This window comes from Symphalangus syndactylus, chromosome 14, assembly GCF_028878055.3.
Source record: "Symphalangus syndactylus isolate Jambi chromosome 14, NHGRI_mSymSyn1-v2.1_pri, whole genome shotgun sequence".
NCBI classification, from domain to species: Eukaryota; Metazoa; Chordata; class Mammalia; order Primates; family Hylobatidae; genus Symphalangus; species Symphalangus syndactylus.
In genome coordinates, this window is record NC_072436.2 from 65,257,478 (window position 1) to 65,282,846 (window position 25,369).

General features: G+C 53.0%; 1 protein-coding gene across 27 annotated transcripts; it reads right to left on the reverse strand.

Annotated features, from left to right (window-relative positions):
• On the reverse strand, positions 1-25,369 carry FLCN (folliculin). 27 transcript variants are annotated; one of them, XM_063617755.1, is made up of 15 exons: positions 25,112-25,369; positions 20,719-20,832; positions 19,724-19,813; positions 16,571-16,853; positions 15,816-16,088; positions 14,112-14,258; positions 11,880-12,101; positions 10,438-10,598; positions 9,475-9,566; positions 6,989-7,179; positions 5,031-5,144; positions 4,346-4,469; positions 3,135-3,266; positions 2,935-3,040; positions 1-1,797 (listed from the first exon to the last, which is right to left on the reverse strand). In XM_063617755.1, the coding sequence occupies exons 5-15, from the start codon at positions 16,062-16,064 to the stop codon at positions 1,596-1,598; spliced, it is 1,740 nt and encodes a 579-aa protein (XP_063473825.1). In that variant the 5' UTR covers positions 16,065-16,088; positions 16,571-16,853; positions 19,724-19,813; positions 20,719-20,832; positions 25,112-25,369; the 3' UTR covers positions 1-1,595. The 27 variants fall into 27 exon arrangements, with proteins under 27 accessions (XP_063473825.1, XP_063473827.1, XP_063473828.1 ...); XM_063617757.1 differs by having other exon boundaries at positions 16,571-16,769; positions 25,112-25,151; XM_063617758.1 differs by having other exon boundaries at positions 16,571-16,769; positions 25,037-25,151.

Here is a 25,369-nt window from a genome sequence, read left to right on the forward strand (position 1 = left end):
TTTATAAAAATACATCTTTATTGTGTTCCAATGTTGTTGCTTTATACGGATACCTAGTCAAATAAACTTGGTCTTCATGTTAAATATAAACACAAAAAACTAGAAACAAATCAGTAAAACCACCAGAAAATCCCTCTGAGCCATGAATCCTTATTAAAAATGTATAGTGGGGGGTACCTGTAGCTGTAGGTTGAAGCAGGAGGACTGCTTGAACTCAGGAGTTCAAGACCAGCCTGGACGACATAGCAAGATGCCATCTCTTTAAAAAAAAAAAAAAAAAAAAAAAAGGACCAGGCACAGTGGCTCACGTTTGTAATCCCAGCACTTTGGGAGGCTGAGGTGGGTGGATCACCTGAGGTCAGGAGTTTGAGACCAGCCCGGCCAACATGGTGAAATCCTGTCTCTAATAAAAAAATGCAAAAATTAGCTGGGCATGGTGGCGGGCACCTGTAGTTCCAGCTACTCGGGAGGCTGAGGCAGGAGAATGGCGTGAACCTGGGAGGCGGAGCGTGCAGTGAGCCGAGATCGTGCCACTGCACTCCAGCCTGGGCGACAGAGTGAGACTCCATCTCAAAAAAAAAAAAAAAATTAGCTGGGCGTGTTGGTGGGTACCTGTAATCCCAGCTACTCTAGAGGCTAAGGCAGGAGAATCGCTTGAACCCAGGAGGCGGAGGTTGCAGTGAGCCAAGATCGTGCCATTGCACTCCAGCCTGGGCAACAAGAGTGAAATTCCCTCTCAAAAAAAAAAAAAAGTACAGTGGGATGATGAATTTCTCTTTAATCACCACACTCTGAAAATAGTTAACTGTAACCAAATGTAAATGTTGAAAGTGGCAATAAAGACAAAAGCAATACAGAATAAAAGCATATCCAGGGGACTGGGCAAGTCAGATGCTTGCTGACCCCTCAGCAACCTATCTTGTGCAAAAATGATCAGGGGCTCCATTGTTAAGCCCCAGGTTACCTTCATCAGCACCTACAGGGGAACACCCCAGAAGGTGAGCCCCATGGCTTCAGAACACACATTTCAGAGGACTGGAAGATGAGGAACAGATCCACTTCACTCCCCAAAGTCTCTTGCGGAGCCCTAACTCAATCACTCAATGACCAAGAGCTGGCAATGTACTGAATATTCACAACTGCAGCAGAAGATACCCTCAAACACAAGGCCCAGAAACTCTTGCTGAATTTCAAAATAGAAACGCTTGAATGTTAACCTCGGGAGCGGACATGTTATTGCGACTGCATACCGAGTCGGACCGGTTTCTCCTGCGGGTTTTGAGTCTAAGTCCACAAGGGGCCTGAGAGGCAAGCTGTCCTCCTAGGTGTCTCTCCAAGGGGTTTGAACACAGAGAGAGCCCACCATCCCTCCGCCTTTCATTGCCATCTTCAGCGATTCCAACGGCTCGAGGGAGAGTGTGGGAAGCACACAGGCCCCAAACCTGACAGGGCCGGGCCCAGCCCCGACGGTTTCCCTTCCTTGCTGGGACACAGCTCCTTCCAGCAGTTGAGAAACTCAAGGGACAGTCCCTCTCACGGGGCTGGAGGAGCCCGTGGACGGCCATCCCTGTCTTTGGGCAGGTGTGTGTGACGGGTCAGTTCCGAGACTCCGAGGCTGTGGGGCTGCGGACCGTGGACATGAGGTGTGACTTGTAGGTCTTGCTCAGGCCAGTCATCCAGAACTTCAGCAGCTTGACATTGTCCTCCTCAGACGCACCCAGGATGCTCAGCAGCTTCTGTGTGTCCTCTTTGGGTCGACTGTCCACCTTGGTGAACTTAAAAAGCACCTTCACTTTGCTGAAGAAAACCAAAACAAAACACTCAGACACCACAGCACAATCCCTCGAGCCCTGGTCACGGGGCCAACCAGGGGTAACATGGCTTTGGCACCAGCAGGAGCTGTGCAGGCAGAGCTGGAATCCACACCCTCAGGGCAGCAGGCTCGGCCCCTGAACTGCTGAAAGGAGCTGTGTCCCAGCAAGGAAGGGAAGCTGTCAGGGCTGGGCTCGGCCCTCTGTTGGGTATGGGTATGGGGCCTGTGCGCTTCCCACACCCTCCCTCAAGCTGTTGTCAAGACGCCAAGAAGAAAGAAAGAAAAACCTTCCTTAAACTCATGGAAGACACTGGTTGCTCCTAAGCTTCACTGCATGATTTTAAATCAGGACAATGTTTAATTAATAAATTTGACCAAAAAAATTACCAAGAATTGAGGCAGGAGGAAATGAAGTAAATTCGCTTACAAAAAAAAAAAAACAACAAAAACCCAGGGGGCCGGGTGCAGTGACTTATGCCTGTAATCTCAGCACTATGGGAGGCCACGGTGGGCAGATCACAAAGTCAGGAGTTCGAGACCAGCCTGGCCAACATGCTGAAACCCTGTCTCTACTAAAAATACAAAAATTAGCCAGGCATGGTGGTGGGTGCCTGTAATCCCAGCTACTCTAGAGGCTGAGGAAGAAAAATTGCTTGAACACGGGAGGCGGAGGTTGTGGTGAGCCAAGATCATGCCATTGCACTCCAGCCTGGGCAACAAGAGTGAAACTCTGACTCAAAAAAAAAAAACAAAAAACAAACAAAAAAACAGTGGCGGGGGCATGGGTTACTGGGCTTTCAGGCTTTGAAGTTAATTGCACAGCAGATGACAGAGCTTCCATTATGAACCCTCCTGTGAGCTTGGAGCCCTTGCCCAAGCTTCAACCGCTCTCCAAGGCAGACGCCACCCCCACCTCCCCATGCAGGAGCTGGGGGCAGAGATGATGACCACTTCCCGAGGCCACCTGAGCTTTGCAGTGGCGGACCTGGAGTTGGAACCCCGCCCCAACCTCTTCTCTCGGCTCCTCCCTCAGTGGCCATGGCCCAGCGCTTCTTTTGGAAACAGCTCCAGGTTTTCTCCAGGGTCGCAAGCAAAGGGGCCTCGCCCACGCTGTTGCTTACTTCATCCACTCCTCCTTGAGGCAGACGAGGCACTGGTCCACCACATCCACAGACAGGTTCTGGTTGGTCAGAGCCGCTTCAATCTTATTCAGGATGGTGGGGCCCACTGGGGAGAAGGGCAGGGGCAGAGCAAGAGCAGGCGTTAGCACGGGGCGGGAGCATCTTCTCACAAAAAGGACACTCCATCTGGGGGCACCCACCTCGGTCTGCAGCTACAGGGCTCCCGCTGGTCACCACAAACTCGTACTTGCTGAGAGACTGGTCATCCTCACACCCCACAGGGTGGAGGATGGAACGTGCGGCTGCGTGGACCTCCACGATGACAGCAAACTCTGTAACAACACAAGGCCCATGGCTCCTCACCTCCCCCACGCTCCTCACCTCCCCCACGCTCCTCACCTCCCCTGCGCTCGCCCACCGTGGGCCCCACTCCGCTCATCCCAGGTCAGTGGGGAAGGCTGCCAGTGAAAAGGCTAGCCCAGATCAATGTTTTGGTATTTAAAACCTTTCAGGTTATTTGTGAATAGTTAAGGGTTAACTTTTGCCTCAGTTAAACTAATAATTTATTATATTACAATAATCACAAAGTACTTTATATACATCAATTTACCTCTGGCTAAGCAGCCCTATGAGGGTGGTCTCACCCTGACCCTATTCTACAGATGGGGAAACGCCTGGAGATGTTAAATAACCTGCTCGTAGTGGTAAGAATTTGAAGTCTGTTTGAAACCAGAACCTGTGTTTCCAATGCTACCCGGAAAAAAGGCACTGCCTCGCAGGGAGTCAGGACCCAGCCTGGGTGCTGACTGGGGGCTCAGGGCAGCTCCACTCAGACCACGAGTCAGCAGCTGCTGCTCACAGCTGTGCTGGGGGAAGTCACTGATGAGCCTGGGGGACTGACCCCTGGACATCCCCAAACCAAAAGACCAGGGGTTTGCTGAGCCCTGACCACACCAGTGAAGGCCGGGAAGACCTTGGGCACATGAGGTGAAGAAAAAGGCTGGAGGAGAGCAGAAGGCAGGACAGGGGAACAGTAGAAGAGTGAGGAGAGGACGGCAGAGCCCACAGAAGCAGGCGGCTCACACCCAGCGTTCAGCAGGCCTCCGTCTCATGGGCACCCACTCACCAGGATGACCAGGATCCTCTGGCCAGGGACACATCCTCCCACCCCAGGATGGTGACCTGCAGCCCACTGACGACAGTCCCTGCCAGCCACCCTTCCCATCAGGTCCACTCACCCACCGCTGCCTGTGTGAAGATAGAACACGGAGGCCCAGAGCCATGGGGGAAGCTGGCCCTGCAGTGAGGCCTCCTCTCCACAACCCATGACAGAGATCTGGTTCCACTCTGGGCCTGAGGCGTGGGGACCCTCAGCGCAGGGCATGGTCCCACAGCCCGCGGGGGCACGCACCTGAGGAGAGCACGTGGGGGGGGATCTGCACGTGCGGGCTGAGCCCCAGGAAGTTGCACCGATAGGCCTCCTCGTACTGGCTGCTGTATGGGATGATGCGGACGCAGCCCACAGGCAGCATGGTCTGAGGAGGACAGCAGGACTCAGACCAAGGACGCGAGGAAGCCCTCAGCCCTGGCCGTCCATGCTCCACTACCCAAACCCCACACGCCTCCTGCAGCCCGGTTCAAGCCCTCCCTCCTGCCAGAGGAGTCCCCAGACTCTCAGCCCACAGTGGGGTTGGGGGGGGTCCTCCACCACCAGGTCCCTAACTCTTGTCTGGACCGCCAGTCACACACCAGCTTGTACCACCCCTCGCTCTGTGGTGTTAACTCTTATATTAATGTTTGCCTGCACAGATGTTTGTCTCAGCGCATCCCACAAAGAAGCTTTTACCAAGACTGTGTCATATGCATTTTTGTTCCCTCTCAGGCCTAGGCAGTCAGCAGGCACACGCATCCTTCTGATGATTTAAACATCACCAGACCAGACCTGGGTCTCCATGCCTACTGTGCCCCAGGTGGCGACAGTGTGGCGCACAGCGGTTCTGTGCTGGGCAGTCGGTGCACCTTGGCATCCCCACCCGACGCCAGGCACCAGGCCAATACTGCCCTGCGCCGCACACCTAAGGAAAAGATGATCTCACCCGAAGCACTTCAAAAGCTGACTGGACGAGGTCCACGTCTCCGCTTTTCCAGATCACCTGGTTCCCCATGAGAACGTGCCAGGCCAGCATGCGGAAAGAAGGGGCACCCAGGACCTAAACAAGAGAGTGCAGTGCTTTCGATGTGACTAGCAGAAATGGTTTTTCTCTCCCTTCCCATGAAGTTATTTATTTGTGTGTTTATAAAACTTTGTAGAGCAAAGACAGGGCTCAGGAGAAGGTCACTTATCTTCTCAGGGAGGCGGGTGCCCGGCCCAGGGTTAAAGGGGCAGAGAGAGAAGTTGCAGCTTTGCACATAAATGCTAGATTTCAAAGCTCTTGCTCCAAGATCTTTCTCCCAGTTTTGTTTTTAAAAATTTGAAGCAAAAAGATGTTAACTTTGTGCAATATTCACCTTCTCTCTACAGACACTTTCTGCTGAACCATTTGAAAGCAAGCTGTAGGGCCCTCGACATGGCAGCACCCAGGAAAACAAGGGCATCTCCACAGCTGAGACCATGACTGCAGCCAGGAGTGCCCGGACGGACGCATCTGATATCCAGCCATGTGCACAAGCCCAGGGCTCCTGCCTGCTTGATGGCTGCTGTTCTTTGGATCCAGGAGATACTACAGGACCCATCATTGCTTTTAGTTGTCATGTCCTTATTCTTTAACCTAGAACAGCCTCTCCCCACACCCCACCTATTATTAACTTCTGTGACACTGACACCTTAGTAGAGTCCAGCCTGCTGCCTCATGGCTTCAAAGAAGCCAAACCCAGCTTTGAAACACAACATAAGAGAGAGGCCACAATACGTTTCACCAAACCCCAATAGCCTCAAAGCAGTCCCACCTCCAGAGGAATTCCAGACCCCTTCCAACCTTCATCGACATAAGCAATGGACAAGGAAGGTTTCAGCCAAATGCAGGATTTTGATGGAATGGGTGTTTACATCCAGAAGCCCCAAGGACATCTGCCATGAAATCAGTCTCACTCCATTTTCCAAAACAAGTAACTCTCTTCTGAGGAATCAGTGCTCATTGGAAAAATACATACACAAGAATCTTATAAGAAGGCAGCCTGCCCTTCCTTCCTGCCCTTATAATCCAGCAACCCACACCCCTCTCTCCCAGCATCGGACTCGATATAACTGGAGGCAACACTGTTAGATTTTGTCGTGTCTGGCAGGCACACATGTACATACATCACCCTGAACACACACTGCCTGCTTTATTTCTTCTAATTAACCATATTCCACGGTTTGGCTACTGTTTACTAGTATGGTTTGATATGCAAGTTGTTCCTAATTTTTTGTAAGAATGACCATCACTTTCTTTTTTTTTTTTTCTGAGATGGAGTCTCGCTCTGTCACCAGGCTGGAGTGCAGTGGCGCCATCTCGGCTCACTGTTAACCTCCACCTCCCAGGTTCAAGCGATTCTCCTGCCTCGGCCTCCCAGTAGCTGGGACTACAGGCACATGCCACCGTGCCCAGCTAATTTTTGTATTTTTAATAGAGACAGGGTTTCACCATGTTGGCCAGGCTGGTCTCGAACTCCTGACCTTGTGATCTGCCCCCCTCGGCCTCCCAAAGTGCTGAGATTACAGGTGAGAGCCACCATGCCCGGCCAGACCATCACTTTCAATGGGCAGGGTCCAGGCTGCATCCAAACCAATTACGGCGCTGTTCAATGCCTTTAGGAGCTTCTTAGAGGATTAGACGACCATGGGATGCCAACTATCTGGGCTTTTCTTTGAAGATACTTAGGTCATCACTGAAAGGGGAGCACTGATCCTATGGCTAATACCCCCGACGCCCTGTGCCCTCAGCCACCCACCAAGGAGGCTGTCAGTCACTTCCTGCAGGGTTTTGAAGATGGAGGGTCCAGAGGCAAGGTGTGTGGGTGGGGACAGCTGGGCTCTCCTCCTGAGCTCCTGACGTGCTTTGCCCCTGCCGCCTACCTGCCTCATGTGCCGGAGGGACTTGAAGACTGGCAGCTTCCGGGGCTGCCAGCTCCCACAGCCTGAAAGAGAGGAGGACTCTGCCGGGCCCTGGGTCAGCTCCCGCCCTTCTGTACCCTCTGGCAACACAGGGGCTTTCTCCTCCTCTTCAGCCTCAGAATTGTCCCAGCTTTCTGATTCCTCTTCTAAATCTGCAAGACAAATGACAAGGACAGTTACAGATATAAACAGTCTTGTCCCGTGACTTCAGCCCAAGGTACTTCATGGGCTGAGCCAGTCAGTGTAGATTCCTGGCTGTGGGCAGGTCCTATGCTCCCTGCTCCCTGTTGCCCTGGGAGCCCTGGGGTGGGAGGGAGGGCTCAGTTGCTGTCTACTTAGCCCAGGGTACCACATATCTCTCTTAGAAGCACTTATGGAAAGACCGTCAGCTGTTCTTTGCTGGTGAGAAAACTCAAACCAGTAAGAAAAATGCCAACAGTGTGTCTACGGAACACACCCAGTCGGCCACAGTTCTAGAGGATCTACACATTGTTTCTTTTTTTTCCACTTTTTTTTTTTTTTTTTGAGACGGAGTCTTGCTGTGTCGCCCAGGCTGGAGTGCAGTGGCGCAATCTCGGCTCACTGCAACCTCCGCCTCCTGGGTTCAAGCGATTCTTCTGCCCCAGCCTCCTGAGTAGCTGGGACTACAGGCACCTGCCACCATGTCTGGCTAACTTTTTTGTAGAGACGGGGTTTCACCATATCAGCCAGGCTGGTCTCAAACTCCTGACCTTATGATCCAGCCACCTCGGCCTCCCAGTCCACTTTTATTTCAGATTGAGGGCGTACGTGTGCAGCTTTGTTACAAGGGTATGCTGCGTGGTGCTAAAGTTTGGGTTTCTATGAATCCTGTCACCCAGACAGTGAACCACAGGAAGCAATATGCCCAGATAGTATCCAATAGAAAGTATTTCAGCCCTTGCTCCCCTCCCTCCCTCCCTCCCTCCTTCTGGAGCCCCCAGTGTCTACTATTCCCATCTTTTTTATTTGAGACAGGGTCTCGCTCTGTTGCCCAGGCTGGAATGCAGTGGCACGATCACGGCTCACTGCAGCCTCAATCTTCTGGGCTCAAGTGATCCTCCCAACGAAGCCTTCCAAGTAGCTGGGACTACAGGCATGCACCACCACGCCCAGCTACTTTTCATATTTTTTGTAGAGACTGGACCTCCCTATGTTGCTCAGGCTGGTCTCAGACTCCTGAGCTCAAGCAATCCGCCTGTCTTGGTCTCCCAAGCACTGGGATTCCAGGCGTACACCAGTGCCTGACTTCGTTCTTCTTTATGGCTGCATCCAACATCATTTCATTTAGTCCTCTCAGCTGTTCTGAGGTCAGCACTATTATCTCCATTTCACAGATGAAGAAATGAGTATTTGTCATTTCAATGAAACTTCATGGAGCCCTCACAAATAACAACATCTCCATTTCACATCACGAGACCCAAAGGGAAGGGTGCACGTGAGAAGCAAAGCTAGGATGCGAAGCCAGGTCTGTCTGATGCCAAAGGGCAAGCCCTGAGCCCGAAACCTCACACTGCACATGCCCAGCACACCTGTGTTTCCAGCTCTCACAAAGGCTTCGACAGACCTGGCTCTTTAAGCTCACCAAGACACTGCCCTTGCCATCTGCACCTGCCTAGAAACATGATTAGCACTATAATAAATGGCTCCAGGGCCAGCCAACCCGCAGGGCATGGGGGTGGATTCCCAGGCTTTGTCCTTCCTGACCAGGTTCTGCTCTTGCTAAGACTCCATTGGCAAAGCTTATTTAGGGCACGCCTGCACCTGCCGGCAGAAACACTTCGAAATAGCTCTGGCTGTTTGGAAGGCTGGTCATTTGCAAGCAGAAGCATGGGAAGCATTATTAATGACATGTGGTGTGGAACAATGGTCGTAACCACAGACCTGTAGCACCAAGATCAAATCTTCCCTGATGGAAAGTTTGGCCAAGACTGGCCCAGTGCTTCCGGGCTGGTGCACACAGTGCCAGGATCCCCAGACACAGGGCCTCAAGCCCCAGATCAGGAACCTGGGGAAGCCCAGGCATCTGGGAGGTCAGGGAACCACTGCCCTTGATGGAAAACTTGGGACGAACTGAAACAACACTTTATTTGTAAAGGAGCAAAGACTGTCGACCAGGCCAAGCACTTGACTATCACAAAATCGGGACAAGAAACCTTTCATCAGCCAGTTCTCTCTACGGACAGCCCACCTGTGAATTTTCCCCACCTAGCTGGGGAACAGATTCTTTCACATGGCGGTCAAGGCAAACGAGACAGGAAATCACAACAATCACACTGAGATCGGAGGGTAAGCTTCCCGAACGCTCATCCTGGGCTGATTCAGAGCCGTGTTTCCCTCCCTCAGCTCTTCCTGCCAGGAGAGAAGAGAGCTGGTACCGCCCCACGGCCATCTGGGCCAAGGCCCCAGCAACAGCACCCCTGCCTCACCAGCGAGCTTCTCCATCTGGACCAAGGTGTCCTCGGTCGGAGCACCTTCCAGGAGCTTCTCGGTCAGCCGGCTGCCACACGCCTTCAGAAGCCTGGAGAACACAGTGCCAGCTATGAGCCTTCTTGCCAAAGGAAAAAGCAAACCTGACGCTCACCCAGCCCCTGATCCTACCAGTTTAAAGAAAACATGGGTATAAAAGAACACCAGCAGGGCACAACCAGCCAGATCCCGCATGCAGGCAGTTCCACAAGCCAATGACCAAGGTCCTTCAATAGACGGATGGGAGGAACTTGGAGGGGAGGGGATGCAAGGGGGAGCTGTTCTAAACCAGAGAGACTTGGGGCGCTGCTCCGATGCCAGTGCAGTCACTTGTGAGACAAAGTGCATAAGGGCTTGCAGCCTGCAGAACACTCAGGAGTCTATCCGTTTTGTTGGACATGATCATGGTATTGTGATAATATTTATGGCTGGAATGATACGACTCAGATTTGCTTTAAAAAAAAAAAACAAAAAAACGGCTGGGCGCAGTGGCTCACGCCTGTAATCCCAGCACTCTGGGAGGCTGAGGCTGGTGGATCACGTGAGGTCAGGAGTTTGAGACCGGCCTGGCCAACATGGTGAAACCCCATCTCTACCAAAAATAAAAAAACTAGCTGGGTGTGGTGACAGGGGCCTGTAATCCCAGCTACTTTGGAGGCTGAGTCAGGAGAATCACTTGAACCCAGGAAGAAGTGAGTTCCACGTCAATATGTTTTCCGCACACTCAGGGGAAGAGGCCTAGAGAACAAGGACTCCCAGCCCAGATCTGTGCTCACTGACAAGTGCCCACAGGCCAGTGCTCCTCACAGAGGCAGCAAGCAAACACGGCTAAGGACTGCTCTCCCAAATCTGTGGACAAGCCAACCAATGTATCATGACTGCTCTATCCTAACAGATATGCCAAAAGCAGAGACGCCCGTTACCAGGCAAAGGAGGTGTGCAGGCACGCCCACAAGTTGTCATCACTTGTCAGCGACGTCAGCGAGCGGGCGGCATTGCCGTTCCTCTGGTGTAGGAATGGAGTGAAGGCTGTGTTCATCCTCTGAGCACGCTGTGGGCATCCAAACTGCTCTGCCTCAAACACCTGAAATGCAAAGGGAAGGGATGGCCTCTTTAAGCCAAAGCTGCCAGCAGCCCGGACCCCCACTCGTTCACAGCCAACTCCAGGACCTGACTCCTGGAGGATCAGTCCCACTGTACTCTCTCGATGCAGAGCACACAAAGTGCCACCAGTCCAATCGTTCCCAACAGCATAGGCTCTGCCCTGGCTACATCAGGAGCTATCCGAGAACAGGAATCGGTTGAGTTTCTCCTGTCCCCTTCCTAATGAGCGACACAAGGCACCCAGGGGGATCTTGTGAGTGGCCATCTGCACTGCTCCCCACCTGTCTCCACCTCCCCTTCTGGGTGCATTACTTGGCTAAGGCACACGTGACTGGCTCTGGCCAACGAGCTGAGACAAACAAGGCCCTCAGCACCATCTGTGCTTCTGGAGGGCAGAAGGAGCAACATTTTTTCTTTTCTTTTTCTTTTTTTTTTTTTTTTTCTTTTTGAGATGGAGTCCCACTCTGTTGCCCAGGCTGGAGTGCAATGGTGCAATCTCGGCTCACTACAACCTCTGCCTCCTGGGTTCAAGTGTTTCTCCTGCCTCAGCTTCCCAAGTAGCTGGGATTACAGGCATGCACCACCATGCCTGGCTAATTTTGTATTTTTAGAAGAGACGGGGTTTCTCCATGTTGGTCAAGCTGGTCTCAAACTCCCAACCTCAGGTGATCTGCCCACCTCAGCCTCCGAAAGTGCTGGGATTATAGGCGTGAGCCACTGCGCCCGGCCTAGGGGAAACATTTTCATATGGCTGCCACACTGCCTGCCAGGACAACCACAGCAAGCAGAGCCCCGCTCTCCTGCAATGCACACAGCATAAGCAAGAAACAGGCCCTATGGCTTGAAGGTGCTGAGATCCGGAGGCTGTTTGTTGCCAGAGCATGACCTGGCCTGGCCTGAGCTGCATCTCCACAGCTGGAGGCCTACATTCAGTGGTGTAACTCAATGGGGTTAACAGACATCCCTGAGATGAAGGCCAGAGGAAACAAAGACACCAGGGGTCTGGCTGCAGCAAAGAGACCAGAGCTGAGCGAGAACCAGGACAGCGGGGACAAGAGAGGCCAGCAAAGCAGGCGGGATGGCCTGGGAGGCTCCTCACCACGACCTCCAGCCCTGAAGCCAAGCGACTACAATCCACACAGTGCACTGGCTGCAAGCAGAGGGGAAGACGCCACGTGGGCTCCAGGCTTCAACCTCAGCACAGAGCGACTCCTGCAGTGCAGGGCCCCCTGCCACCCCAGCACCTTGTCTCTGAATTCACCTTGAGCGCCTTGCCCTGGAGCTCATCAATGATTCCCCGGACCTTCCCCAGCAGGAAGGGCCAGGAGTTGATGAGATAGATCCGGTCCATCATGATGGTGATGATGCTGTACCAGCGCTGGAAGCCCCTGGCCAGGCTGTCCTTGATGAAGAAGGTGTGGCTGAACACAAAGCCGTGCTGCTCATCTCCGAAGAAGATGGGGCCTTCGCGGCCAGGGCAGACCTGGAGGGACACCAGCAACTCAGACAGCCCTTTCCTCGCTTAGTGACACCAAATCAAAGCCTCTTCTTCAGACTTTTCAGAGTCAACTGGCACAAATCAGCCAGTGTTAATAACGGGAGAGTGGCACGGTGGGGGCCATCAGAGCTGAAGACTGTACTCTTCTGCTCCTGTGATTAAGCTTCCAACAACACTTGTCATTGTGGACTGTAAGAGCCGGTAACAAGGTTCATTGCTTTTTTTCCACCTTGACTCCCATGCGTATGTCACACCTCTCCCAGACTCAAATGTACCAGCTTACTCACCTAGAGCATGCAGAAGAACCAGCAGGTCAGAGCAGCCACTGCACTCTCCCTGCACTGAAATCCACACATTTTATTCTTTTTCTATTCTTTTATTTATTTATTATTATTATTTTTTGAGATGGGTCTCGCTCTTGTCGCCCAGGCTGGAATGCAGTGGTGTGATCTTGGCCCACTGCAACCTCCGTCTCCTGGGTTCAAGCAATTCTCCTGCCTCAGCCTCCCAAGTAGCTGGGATTATAAGAGTGTGCCACCACGCCTGGCTAATTTTTTTGTATTTTTTTTAGAGAGGGGGGTTTCACCACGTTGGCCAGGCTGGTCTCAAACTCCTGACCTCAGGTGATCTGCCGGCCTCGGCCTCCCAAAGTGCTGGGATTACAGGAGTGGGCCACCGCACCCAGCCCCACATACTTTATTCTTATAAGAGGACTTCGGTCCCTCCTCATGACATACTTACTCTTCCTTAACACACAATTCTAACAGACATGCCGAGCTGCCTGCTAGCAAACCGGCGGTAGGAAATTAAAAGGAGAGGATGGTTGAGGGCAGGCACACAGCTGCACTGAATGAGAACAGCAAGGGAGCTCGGTGTGTCAAACTGGGTGGACACCGATGACAAGGAAGTTTAGTAACTGAACAACAAATTCTTTGTAGCAGACAAAGACCTGAGCTCAGAGTCAACAGCAACAGCAGCAGCAACGTAGTTTAGGAAGAAATCATCCACACCTCAGCAGGCTGAGAACAGCACGGAATCATCACTAAGACATGGAATGAGGATGGAGATAATTGATGCAATGAACCACCTAACCTAGAAATGCTTCCGATCTTAGGAATACATCCATCAAGAATGGACATACAGGGCTGGAGGTGGTGGCTCACACCTGTAATCGTAGTGCTTTGGGAGGATGAGCCAGAGGATTGCTTGAGTTCGAGACCAACCTGGGCAACACAGTGAGACCTCATCTCCACAAAAAAATTTTAAAAAGGTGGGGCACAGTGGCTCCCACCTGTAATCCCAGCACTTTGGGAGGCCGAGGTGGGCAAATCACAAGGTCAGGAGTTCGAGACCAGCTTGGCCAACATGGTGAAACCTCGTCTCTACTAAAAATACAAAAATTACCTGGGCATGGTGGCACACGCCTGCTGTCCCAGCTACTCAGGGTAACTGAGACAGAAGAATCGCTTAAACCCAGGGTGGAGGTTGCAGTGAGCCGAGATTGCACCACTGCACTCCAGCCTGGGCAACAGAGTGAGACTCTGTCTTAACAACAACAAAAAACAAACCCCAGTTGAGCGTGGTAGCACGCTGGGAGGCTGAGGCGGGAGGATCGCTTGAGCCCAGGAGTTTGAGGTTGCAGTGGACCATGACGGCGCCACTGCACTCCAGTCTGGACGACAGAGTGAGACCCTGCCACAAAAGAAGGAAAAAAAGAAAACGATAATAATAAAGAAAGGACAAATAATAAAAGTTTGGTGCTTAAAGTGCAAAAGCTAGCGCCCAATCAGAAAATGCTCAGCAAGTTCACCATGACTCCTTCCGCAATTCTGGACAAGGCAGGCATCCTGTACCCTGTGCTGTGCTGATCCGCGGGTCCGCCCTGAGAGAGGACCAGTGCCTGCCTCCCTGTGCAATGCTGGCTCTGAGCCCACCCAGAGCACCTGGGAGCATGTGGGCTCCCACAGAGACAGGCTCTGTGGCCACGTGGCTCACCTCACAACTCAGACTCCGGACACAGGCCTGGCGGACAATGCTGAAGAGCTGGGGGTGGCTGGGGTGTTGGTGGCTGACGTATTTAATGGAGGTCTCTTTATCATGGCTGATATACCCCGGGTGCCCTGCAGCAAGTGACCGGCAGCCCTGTCCATGAAAAGGAAAAGTAAATCTGTTAGTTGGGAAGCAGGGCAACAAACTCTCTTAGGTTTACACAAATCCGAGCTCGGAAAACTCAAGCTATTTTTGTATAAAAATAATTGGCTTCCAGATTTATACTTATCTGAAGATTTAAATGTTTCCTAAAGAGGAAAACAGAACACAGAGATCACAGAGATTGCCAGAGGTTGTTCCTAACAGATATTTGCTGAGCGCTTACGAAGCAGGCAACATGAAAAGGGCCCCGCATGCTCCATCTCATTCAATCCCAAGTGCCACCCTCTGAGATAATGTCAGTGAGAAGCCCCATTCTACAGAAGACAAAACTGAGGCTGAGGTGAGAAGTAGCTGGCCCGAGCGTGAGGGGCTCTGTGGTGGTAACATTACCCACTGCCCCCAGCCTCTGTCATTGGTTCTGAACTAACACCTGGAAGGGGCCTCAGCCACAGGCGAGAGGCCCAAAAAAGAATAGGGCGAGCACCAAGCTCCAGGATGTTGGTGTGGCGGCTCACCACTGCTGCCCCACTGCCCCGCAGCAGCCACAGCCACTCCGATGCTGAGGCTGTGCGCCCTGGAGCTGCTCCTACCCCAAGGCTATGCGGCAGTGCGTCAGCAAGCCTCTCCCCACAGTGTCGCAGGATTCCTCCATGGGCAACCCCAAAACCAGCTCAAGGGTGCCCCAGCAGCCTGGTGGTGCCCTCCTTCCCAGGTCTGAGGTGTTCCCCATCCCCCATTCCTCACAGGCGTTTCCAGCAATGGATGCAGCTCTTACACGTCCTCTGCTTCTGCAGCAGAACCAAAAGAACAAGCTTGGGTTCCTGTTTGCACTGCAGTGGCAGGTCCAACACCCAGCCCTGATTTTGGGCCCTGACCCAGGTCCTCCACACAAACAAGTGGCCCACTGGGGAAAACTCACTAATTCCTGACAGTTTGAGAGCTGATGGAGTGACCCACCGAGAACACTGGGGGTCCTCCACTGGGAGCAGAGGACTTTGAGGACCTGCCTCCAGGACAGGCTGGAGTGTGTGAATACAAACATGAAGGCCACGGCAGGGAGGCAGAGTGGGTTAAAGAAGTTAGCTAACATAGGCTGGGCGTGGTAGCTCACACCTGTAATCTCAGCACTTTGGGAGGCCGAGGCAGGTGGATCACCTGAGGTCATGAGTTCAAGACCAGCCTGCCCAACATGGTGAAACCCCATCTCTACTAAAAATACAAAATTAGCCAGGCGTGGTGGCAGGCACGTGTAATTCGTTACTCGGGAGGCTGAGGCAGGAGAATTGCTTGAACCCGGGAGGTGGAGGTTGCAGTGAGCCATGATCACACCATGGCACTCCAGCCTGGGCAATAAGAGCAAAACTCTGTCACAGGAAAAAAAAAAAAAAAAAAAAAAAAAGCTACAGTCAGGATGAGCAGAAAGAACTGAAGGGTCCCTGAGAAGCAGTCTGTGTCACCCCGGGAGGCCCCATCCACTGCTCTCAGGTCCTCCTGTCCATCCCACACCTACTGCAGGGATCACAAAACCAAGACTCCAAAGACACTTGCCTCGCACATGTCCGACTTTTTGGGCCCCGGGCTGCTGGACTCGACGCTGGCCCCCTCTGCGGGGCTGTGTGCACGCATCCGACTGCTCATCTGAATGCCGCCTTCCTCTTCTTCCGCCTGCTCACCCTGGCCAGGACTGTCCTCATTCCCAGCCCCTTGAGGAAGTGGGGCGTGCAGCACCTCCGTGCAGAAGAGAGTGCGGGGGCCGTGGAGCTCACAGAAGTGGCAGAGAGCCACGATGGCATTCATGGTGCCTTGGAGACTGCAAGAGGCCTGTGTGGGACAGGGGACATGTCAGCTTGCCAATGCCTATTCACTCCATGAAAACTCCCCAGCCCCTCTGGAGCACAGGGAGCACCTGGGTGCCATGGACTTCCTACCCAGGAGAGGCCACCCGCCAGTTCCCCAGTGCCCTGCCAGCACTGCTTTGCCCCAGTCCTGCACTGGGCATAGGAGAGAGGAGAGGAACAGAGATAGGATCTTCTCACGAGAATCATAGCAAACAGGGGAGGGGACAATGTGGACCAATGATAGCACAGCTGGAGCTGTGACAGAGCCACAGCCACAAAGCCAATGGCGCAGGAGAAGAATGTCCTCGAGTGACGTGAACTGCAGCCAAACATGGCAAACCCCGTGAGAACAAATAGATAAAAGGCCACAGGGAGAGGGTCCTCCACCCAATACATATCTGCTTGGCACCTGCTCCATGTGGGGCGAGGTGCTAGGCGACATGATACTGCCCTCATGCAGCTTACCTCCTGCAGGGGGTCTGAGGCAGACACAGGAAAACTGCTTCCTGCGAGAGGCCCGCGCAGGGAATGACCAGAGGAGGCAGGAGCCTGGAAGGACTGGCTTACGGGGCCAAGCAAGAGTTGAAGGGCAGGGTGGGTGCCATACTGTCCGAGGGGTGTGTAGGGTCCGGTGTCTGAAGAGCAGCAGCAGACAGGGTGGAGGCTGTAGGAAGCAGATCTTATAGCTCCTCCAGGCCACCGAAAGACCCTGGATGTGTTATCAGAGACTGGGGAGGCTTTGGGGGTTCTGATGAGACATGAGAAAATGTGAATTTCACTTGAAAAGGTTCACTCATGCCCATGTGCAGAAAAGATGGCAGGGGGCCAGGGTGGAGGTGGGGAACAAGCTGAGGCACCCTGCTGACTGATCTGAGCAGGAAGGGACAGTGGCCCAGGCCAGGCGGGGTGAAGAGGCACAGTGAGGGTGGGGTGCAGAGTGTGGAGGAGGAGTGAGCAGGGGAGGAGGTCCAGTGAGAGCCTGCTGAGCCTTCACAGGGACGGGACACAGCAGCAGAGGCAAGCGCTGCGGTTGGGGCTGGCGCATGGGACCTCCATGGAGTGCACCCCTTGCAGGCTCAGAGGTGGAGAAGGGAGGACAGCTAGCCAAGGTGACCAAGCACAGGCAGTGAGGCCAGAGGGGAACTCCAGGGTCACCCCAGTGACCAGGTGAACTGCTTTAGCAAGGTGGGACTGGAATGTCACATGGCCTTAAAATGGAAGGAAACCCTGCCACAAGCTACAGCACGGCTGAACCTGGAGGACATTATGCCAAATGATCTACACTATCACAAACGGATAAACACTGTAGGATTCCACTTAAATAGGAGGTACCTAGAGTCCTCAAAGCCATAAAGACAGAGAGCAGAATGGCGGCTGCTGGGGGCTGGGAGGGAAGAGCGGGGCTCAGTTCTGGAGACGGAAGGTGGCGATGGCCACACAGCACTGTGAACATACTTCATGCCAGGGCACTGCACGCTGAACAGTGGTTCAAATGGCGCATTTTAGGTCATGTATTATTTCACCACAATCTTTTTAAAAAGGGGAGTGGTAACCTGCTGAACAATGATGAGGTCAAAGGTGATGTTAACACAGTTTCCGGTGGAGAAAAAGCTCACAGGACTGGGTAGACAGAGCCCTTTGGAGAGTTTCTGTGGCAGAGCCAGCAATGGGACACCTGGTGGGGACAGGAGTCAAGGAAAGCCCCAAGCTTGGCCACAGTACAGCTGGGATGCTGGCAGAACCATATGAAGGCCGGGGCAGCTGCAGGCACAAAGTCTGAGGGACACCATGCACTCACTGCAGAGGGCTGGCCGCAACAGCATGAGGCAGTATGCCTTCCTAACGGATGCAGGAAAGCCAGAGAAGGCTTTAAAATGGGGGTGTGTCATGGGGTTCTGATAGGCAGAGAAGTTCTGGAAACGAGATCGCAAAAGCAAAGGTGCACAGTGGGGACAGCCACAGCCAACAGCCTGACACGTGACACAGCCTGACACGTGCAGCCGGACCCACATTGTCCATACTGTGGCCACAGCCATGTGTGACAACTTAAATTTAAAATTTAAATTAGCTAGGAGAAGCCGCCACAGTGGCTCATGCCTCTAATCCCAACACTTTGGGAGGCTGAGGCGGGTGGATCATTTGAGGTCAGGAGTTTGAGACCAGCCTGGCCGAGGCAGTGAAACCCTGTCTCTACTAAGAATACAAAGATTAGCCAGGCGTGGTGGTGTGCGCTGGTAGTCCCAGCTACTCAGGAGGCTGAGGCACGAGCATCACTTGAACCTAGGAGGCAAGGTTGCAGTGAGCCGAGATCGCACCACTGCACTCAAGCCTGGGCAACAAAGTGAGACTCAGTCTCAAAAAAAACCAGAAACAACAAAAACAAAACAAAATAAAACAAAAACCTTAGCTGGGCGTGTTGGTGGGCGCCTATAAACCCAGCTACTTGGGAGGCTGAGGGAGGAGAATCGCTTGAACCTGGGAGGCGGAGGTTGCAGTGAGCCAAGACTAGGTCACTGCACTCCAGCCTTTGACAGGGCGAGACTCCGTCTCAAAAAAAAAAAAAAAAAAAAAGTAGCCTGGAGTGGTGGTGCACACTTGTAGTCCCAACTACTCGGGAGGCCTAGGCAGGAGAATCGCTCGAACCTGGGAGGTGGAGGTTGCAGTGAGCTGAGATCATACTACTACACTCCAGCCTGGGCGACAGTGAGTGAGACCTCGTCTCAAAAAAATTAAATAAATAGGCTGACTGCAGTTGTTCATGCCTGTAATCCCAGCACTTTGGGAGGCCGAGGTGGGCAGATCACTTGAGGTCAGGAGTTTAAGACTAGCCTGGCCAACATGGCAAAACCCCATTTCTACAACAAGTACAAAAAAATTAGCCAGCCATGGTGGCACACACCTGTAGTCCCAGCTACTCAAGAGGCTGAGGCAGGAGAATTGCTTGAACCCAGGAGGCGAAGGTTACAATGAGCCAAGACCGCGCAACTGCACTCCAGCCTGGGTGACAGAGAGACTCCATCTCAAAATAAATAATGAATGAATTAATTAATATATTAGCTAGGACAAAAGCTCAGCCCTTCTGTCTCACCGGCCATGTCCTGAGTGTTTGCTAGGCACACACAACTCATGCCACCCCTCTGACTAGCCCAGGTCACAGAATATTTCTGCCTTCCCAGAAAGCCCCATTGCTTTCTGGGTGTGGCTGGCAGGGAATGGAGGGCTGATGCTCAGTAGGTGCATTCCGAGAGGGAGGCAGACAGGCAGCGGGAGAGGAAACAGAGTTTCAATAAAGGGCCCAAGTCAGACTTGCTTGGGATGATGAAGAATCATGTAAGTTTCTGAATGTTTGACTGAGTAGTGGACACTGGCCAGGACCCAAAGCCTCTTCTATTCTGGGGAGCCCCCACCCCTGTTATGGATCCAAAAGTCAGACGTTCTGCCTTCGCTCCTGACAGGGAGGCTGTGAACACAAACAAGGCATGGCCTGCCAAAGCTGCTAACTCTAGGAAGAAGCAAAGCAGAATGTGCACGGTGGTGGGGTGTGCTGCAGCCAGCCTCTCTTCCGGTGGCCCATGCCTGGAACTGCTTCTCCAGCATGCCTGCGAATGCACCACCCACCTGACGTTTCTGCAGTTGGCTGCTTAGCTGCACGAGCTGCTCCGGCACCTGTCCTCCTGCCTGAGATACGGATGAGCACGAGTGGTCACACTGGGAATGGTAGAAGCACGGAAAACAGACATTTGAAGAGAACCTTAGCTGGGCTGGCAGTGAGGCAGGTATGGGAGTCAGAGAGGGAGACCCTGGGTGTGGCTGGCAGGGAATGGAGGGCTGGTCCTCTGTAGGTGCACTCCGAGAGGGAGGCAGGCCAGCAGTGGGAGAGGAGACATATGCATTTAATAGACAGCAGAACTTCTAGCTGGAAGGCCCTGAGGACTCAGCAAAGATGCAGGCTGCAGGACAGGAGAGGGCAGGGCTGGGGACAAAGGTCAGGAATGCTCCACACACCTTCACCTGGCTCACTCCTCACCACTCGGCCTCCACTTGCAGGTCCCCTGCTCAGAAGACCCCTTGCTAGCCCACCAGAAGAGCTCCCCTCCACCCCGACACCCTCCCCTGCCCTGCTTTGAGTTGTAGCGCTCCTCATTGCAGAACTGCGCCTCCAAAGTGCCTTCCTGACACACAGGAGGCACCACATTCATATGTTAGATAAATGAGAGGACTGAGAAGTCACCCTTGGAAAGATGACAGCTGTTGCCAAGAAAGGGGCAGAATCTAGGGGCGGCAGAGGTTCAGGAGCCACAGCTGTGGGGAAGGCTGGAGCCAGAGTCTAGTGGCACAGGAACCAAACAGACAGTTTCAATGAAGGGCCCACAGGGTTCACTATGGTGAGTGGCTTAAAAATCTACTGCTCAACAGGAGATGGGGCGACCACTGATGGAGTAAGGGGTAGCAGGACCCAAAAGAAAGGTAAAGGCATTAAACCGCGAAAAGGAAGGCCACGCCTTTCTCTGAGAGGCATTGGGGAAGAGAAACAAGGTTCCTTCTAGCAAGACATGCACAGGACAGCAAGCCTGGGCCAAGTCTCAGCCCATCTGCAGAGCACCCACACTAACCTGACACTCAGCAGAATCACGCTTCCACCATCCACACCAGACCACCACACATGAGGCTGCTGCCAAATGGGTCAGGCATGGTGGTGGCAGACATCCCTGAAGACCTGGCGTTTTCTAGGTAAGAGAAAAAAAAATTAGAGCTATTTCTAAAATTAGAGGCCTTTGTAGCATGAAAAATAATGGGAGCAGCTTACAGCCAGTCTCAAATAAGGACGTGTCCGATGAGAATGTAGACACTCCCCAGGGTTCTGAATGGCTTAGCAGGCCATTCACCTTCTGAGCAGGAGCTGACATTTTAGCTGAACTCTTGCACCTCTGAAGCACTCTAAACCAGTATTTGATCAAGGATCTCTGTATTTATTTTTTTAGAGATAGGGTCTTGAGGCCAGCTCAGTGGCTCATGCTTGTAATCCCAACATTTCAGGAGGCCAAGGCAGGAGGATTGCTTCAGCCCATGAGTTTGAGACCAGCCTGGGTAACACAGTGAGACCCTGTCTTACAAAAAATTTTTTAAACAATTAGCCAGGCTGGGCGTGGTGGCTCACGCCTGTAACCCCGGCACTTTGGGAGGCCAAGGTGGGCAGATCACGAGGTCAGGAGATTGAGACCATCCTGGCTAACACGGTGAAACCCCGTCTCTACTAAAAATACAAAAAAAATTAGCCAGGCATGGTGACAGGTGCCTGTAGTCCCAGCTACTCGGGAGGCTGAGGCAGGAGAATGGCGTGAACCTGAGACGCGGAGCTTGCAGTGAGCCCAGATCACGCCACTGCACTCCAGCCTGGGTGACACAGTGAGATTCTGTCTCAAAAAAAAAAAAAAAAAAAAAATTAGCCGGGCGTGCCTCTAGTCCAAGCTACTTGGGGGACTAAGTTGGGAGGTCACTTGAGCCTGGGAGGTCAAGGCTGCAAGTTCCTATCTTTCCGTTTTTTTTTTTTTTTTTTTTGAGACCAAGTTTCACTCTTGTCGCCCAGGCTGGAGTGCAATGGCATGATCTCAGTCACTGCAACCTCTGCCTCCCGGGTTTAAGTGATTCTCCTGCCTCAGCCCCCTAAGTAGCTGGGATTACAGGTGCCTGCCACCACGCCTGGCTAATTTTTGTATTTTAGTAGAGACAGAGTTTCACCATGTTGGCCAGGCTGGTCTCGAACTCCCGACCTCAGGTGATCCACCCACCTCAACCTCCCTAAGTGCTAGGATTACAGGCGTGAGCCACTACGCCCAGCCAAGTCCCCATCTTTCTTACTCTTGGTTATAAGGGGGTGCTCTGGCAGCATCTACATCACACCAACTTACCTTTCAGGCCATAGGCCTGGCAGTTTCCTTCTCAAGCAGGAGAGGGAAACCAGAGGCAACGTTGACAAGCCACTTCCCAGCACCCAGCGCCAACATGGGCTACACTTTTTTTTTTTTTTTTTTGTGGCAGGGTCTCATTCTGTTGCCCAGGCTGGAGTGCAGTGCAGCAATCTCAGATCACTGCCACCTCTGCCTCCCAGGTTCAAACGATTCTCCTGCCTTAGCTTCCCGAGTAGCTGGAATTACGGCCTTACGCCACCAGGCCCAGCCAATTTTTGTATTTTTAGTAGAGATGAGGTTTCACCATGTTGGCCAGGCTGGTCTTGAACTCTTGACCTCAGGTGATTCTCCCGCCTCCTCGGCCTCCCAAAGTGCTGGGATTACAGGCATGAACCACCATGTCTGACCAAAACATGGGCTACTCTTATTCATTTTTCCTTTTAATGAAAAGCACTTGCTGGGTGCAGTGGCTTAAGCCTGTAATCCCAGCACTTCGGGAGGCCAAGGAGGGCAGATCACCTGAGGTCAGGAGTTCGTGACCAGCCAGGCTAACATGGTGAAACCCTGTCTCTACTAAAAATAGAAAAATTGCCAGGTGCGGTGGCTCATGCTTGTAATCCCAGCACTTTGGGAGGCCAAGGCAGGCGGACCACGAGGTCAGGAGTTCAAGACCAGCCTGGCCAAAATATTGAAACCACATCTCTACTAAAAATACAAAAATTAGGTCGGGTGCAGTGGCTCACACCTGTAATCCCAGCACTTTGGGAGGCTGAGGTGGGCAGATCACGAGGTCAGGAGATCGAGACCATCCTGGCTAATACAGTGAAACCCTGTCTCTACTAAAAAATACAAAAAATTAGCTGGGCGTGGTGGCGGGCACCTGTAGCCCCAGCTATTGGGGAGGCCGAGGCAGGAGAATGGCGTGAACCCAGGAGGCACAGCTTGCAGTGAGCTGATCACGCCACTGCACTCCAGCCTGGGCCACAGAGTGAGACTCCATCTCAAAAAAAAAAAAAAAAAAAAAAAAATTAGCCAGGCATGGTGGTGGTGCATGCCTGTAATTCCAGCTACTGGGGAGTCTGAGGCAGGAGAATTGCTTGAACCTGGGAGACGGAGGTTGCAGTGAGCTGAGATCGCACCACTGCACTCCAGCCTGGGCAACAAGAGTAAAACTCCATTTCAAAAAATACAAAATACAAAAATTAGCCAGGCCTGGTGGCACGTGCCTGTAGTGCCAACTACTCAGGAGGCTGAGACAGGAGAATCGTTTGAACCTGGAAGCAGAGGTGGCAGTGAGCCGAGATCGCACCACTGCACTCCAGCCTGGGTGACAGAATGAGATTCTGTCTCCAAAAAAAAAAAAAAAAAAAAAGAGAGAGAGAGAGAGAGAGAGAAAGAAAGAAAGAAAGAAAGAAAGAAAACAAAAGCACTTGTCAGACAAGAGCTCTGACTCTGACTCCATGGATCATGTGCACCAGAGGCTCAGGCAGCCCCTGAAAGAGAGGAAGGTGCCCTACAGAGCACTTAGCTTTGCGGTCACCGGAGCCTGCCCTCACCAGCCAGGTGACACCAAATGTTACTAGATCTCTCTGAATACCACCCAAAAGCTGAGAAACAGAGGCCTCTCAGGATTCGCATCACACATGGAATCAGAATTCTGGGCTGCGTGAGGTCATTTTTCACTCACTGTTCAATTCCAATCTCTACCAGGTGTTTGCTGAAGAAAACAAACTGTTTTGAGTATGTCTCACGAGTCTGTTTCCAACAAGCTTTCCAGAACCCACAGAGGAAGCCGAAATCCCCTGGCTAACAGTCTCTTCATCATCATACCCAAAGACAGTATTCAAATTCCCTGATGTGGCGGAGTGTCTGTCCATGTCCCCCTCCCACAATAGCTGAGTCCCAGACCTGAACAGTGACCTCACCACCACCCATGGTGCGCCCTGGCCCTGGCCCTATTTCAACCTTGCTTCCTATGGTCTTCTCATAGCACTGTGGAGAATTAAAGAGGCCACTAAGTAAGAGCACTCTGTAAATAAACAAGGCACTACAACGGATCTTAACCAGCAGTGGACACACAGCTTCTATAACTAGTCTCCCACTGGGGAGCCTCATTAAGTTAGCAGCTGGGATCCCAACAAGCCCAGGATGAAAAGTTCTGCAGGGGATGACTGCCAGCTCAGACCCACTCTCACTGTGGTTCTATTTCCACGTTTCCCTGGATTTCCATTCACAGAGCTCCCTGACATAGTACACTAGAAGGGCAAACAGTGTCACCTGCCACTATTACTCAATTACTTGATGACCACGGTGATAATCTGGCACTAAACTGGCTGTGGCCAAAGGCTAGAGAGCCAGAACCTACTTTCAGCAAGCTCCTCCTTGCCCTGTGTCCCCATTTGAAGAGACTGCTGGTGACCACACCTTGGACTTCAATCCACAAGCCAATCCATTCTTTCCAGGTGACAAGGACGCGACTGACAGTACTCTCAACTGGAGAGAAGCGCGGTGTTCCACCCTCCCTGGAGGACACGGTGCTACCCTATTAGCGCATCAGAGGACCCCTCCTGAACGCCAAACTGGGAGAAGAGGATGACACACACCCTCTCCTCCAGACAGAGCGAAGACAAAACCTGGGAGAAGGGAAGGCAAACAGTCCCGTTTCATGGCAACATCAGATGAGATCACAGTCCTCATCCCCATAGACTTGGTTAATGGGCGTGCCCCCAACCTATCTTCAAATCTCAGGGTCTCGGCGACGCCCTGGATTCTGGCCCTAAACCCTCCCCCATTACTCGTCCACCTGGGACCAACGAAAACTCGGACACGCCCCTCCGCCAACCCCTCAGACCCCCGCCCACCTGCTCCCCGAATCGAGGCCCGCGGGACACCTGGACTCGGCAGCCGGGGTACCACTCTGGGTCCCAGCCCCGCCCCTGACTGCGCTGGGTAGGTGGTCACTGCGGGACCCAGATCGGCGGGATCACACCCAGAGCCCCCAAGCCCACGGCAGGGACGTCACCCGGGGTGGCGAGGCTCTCAAGCCCGGGTTCGGGCTCTCAGGGGAGCTGGCAGAACTAAGAGCGACCACACTCACTCGCGGTCCCGCAGCCCCGCCGAGACCCAGGCGCGTGACTCCCTGAGCCGTACCACCACCCAGCCCTGCGATGGGGGTGCGGGAGCCATCCGAGCGCGTCCTGCGCCGCGAAGAGAGCCGGGCCTCCCTAGCTCCCGCAAGCCCAGGAACACAGTCCGAGTCCTGCAACTCCGAGGTCTGACGAGGAAGCAGAGGCCGCTGCCCGACAACCACCCATTTCCGCCGCCCCTATTCCGGTGCCCCCCTCCGGGAAGTTCC

Coding starts and splice junctions, on each gene's coding strand:
- FLCN (XM_063617765.1), bottom strand. CDS start 16,064: ATGAATGCCATCGTGGCTCTCTGCCACTTCTGTGAGCTCCACGGCCCC. Junction 14,259..15,815: donor AAAAGTCGGACATGTGCGAG/GCAAGTGTCTTT, acceptor TTTCATGGACAG/GGCTGCCGGTCACTTGCTGC. Junction 12,102..14,111: donor TCCGGAGTCTGAGTTGTGAG/GTGAGCCACGTG, acceptor GTGTCCCTCCAG/GTCTGCCCTGGCCGCGAAGG.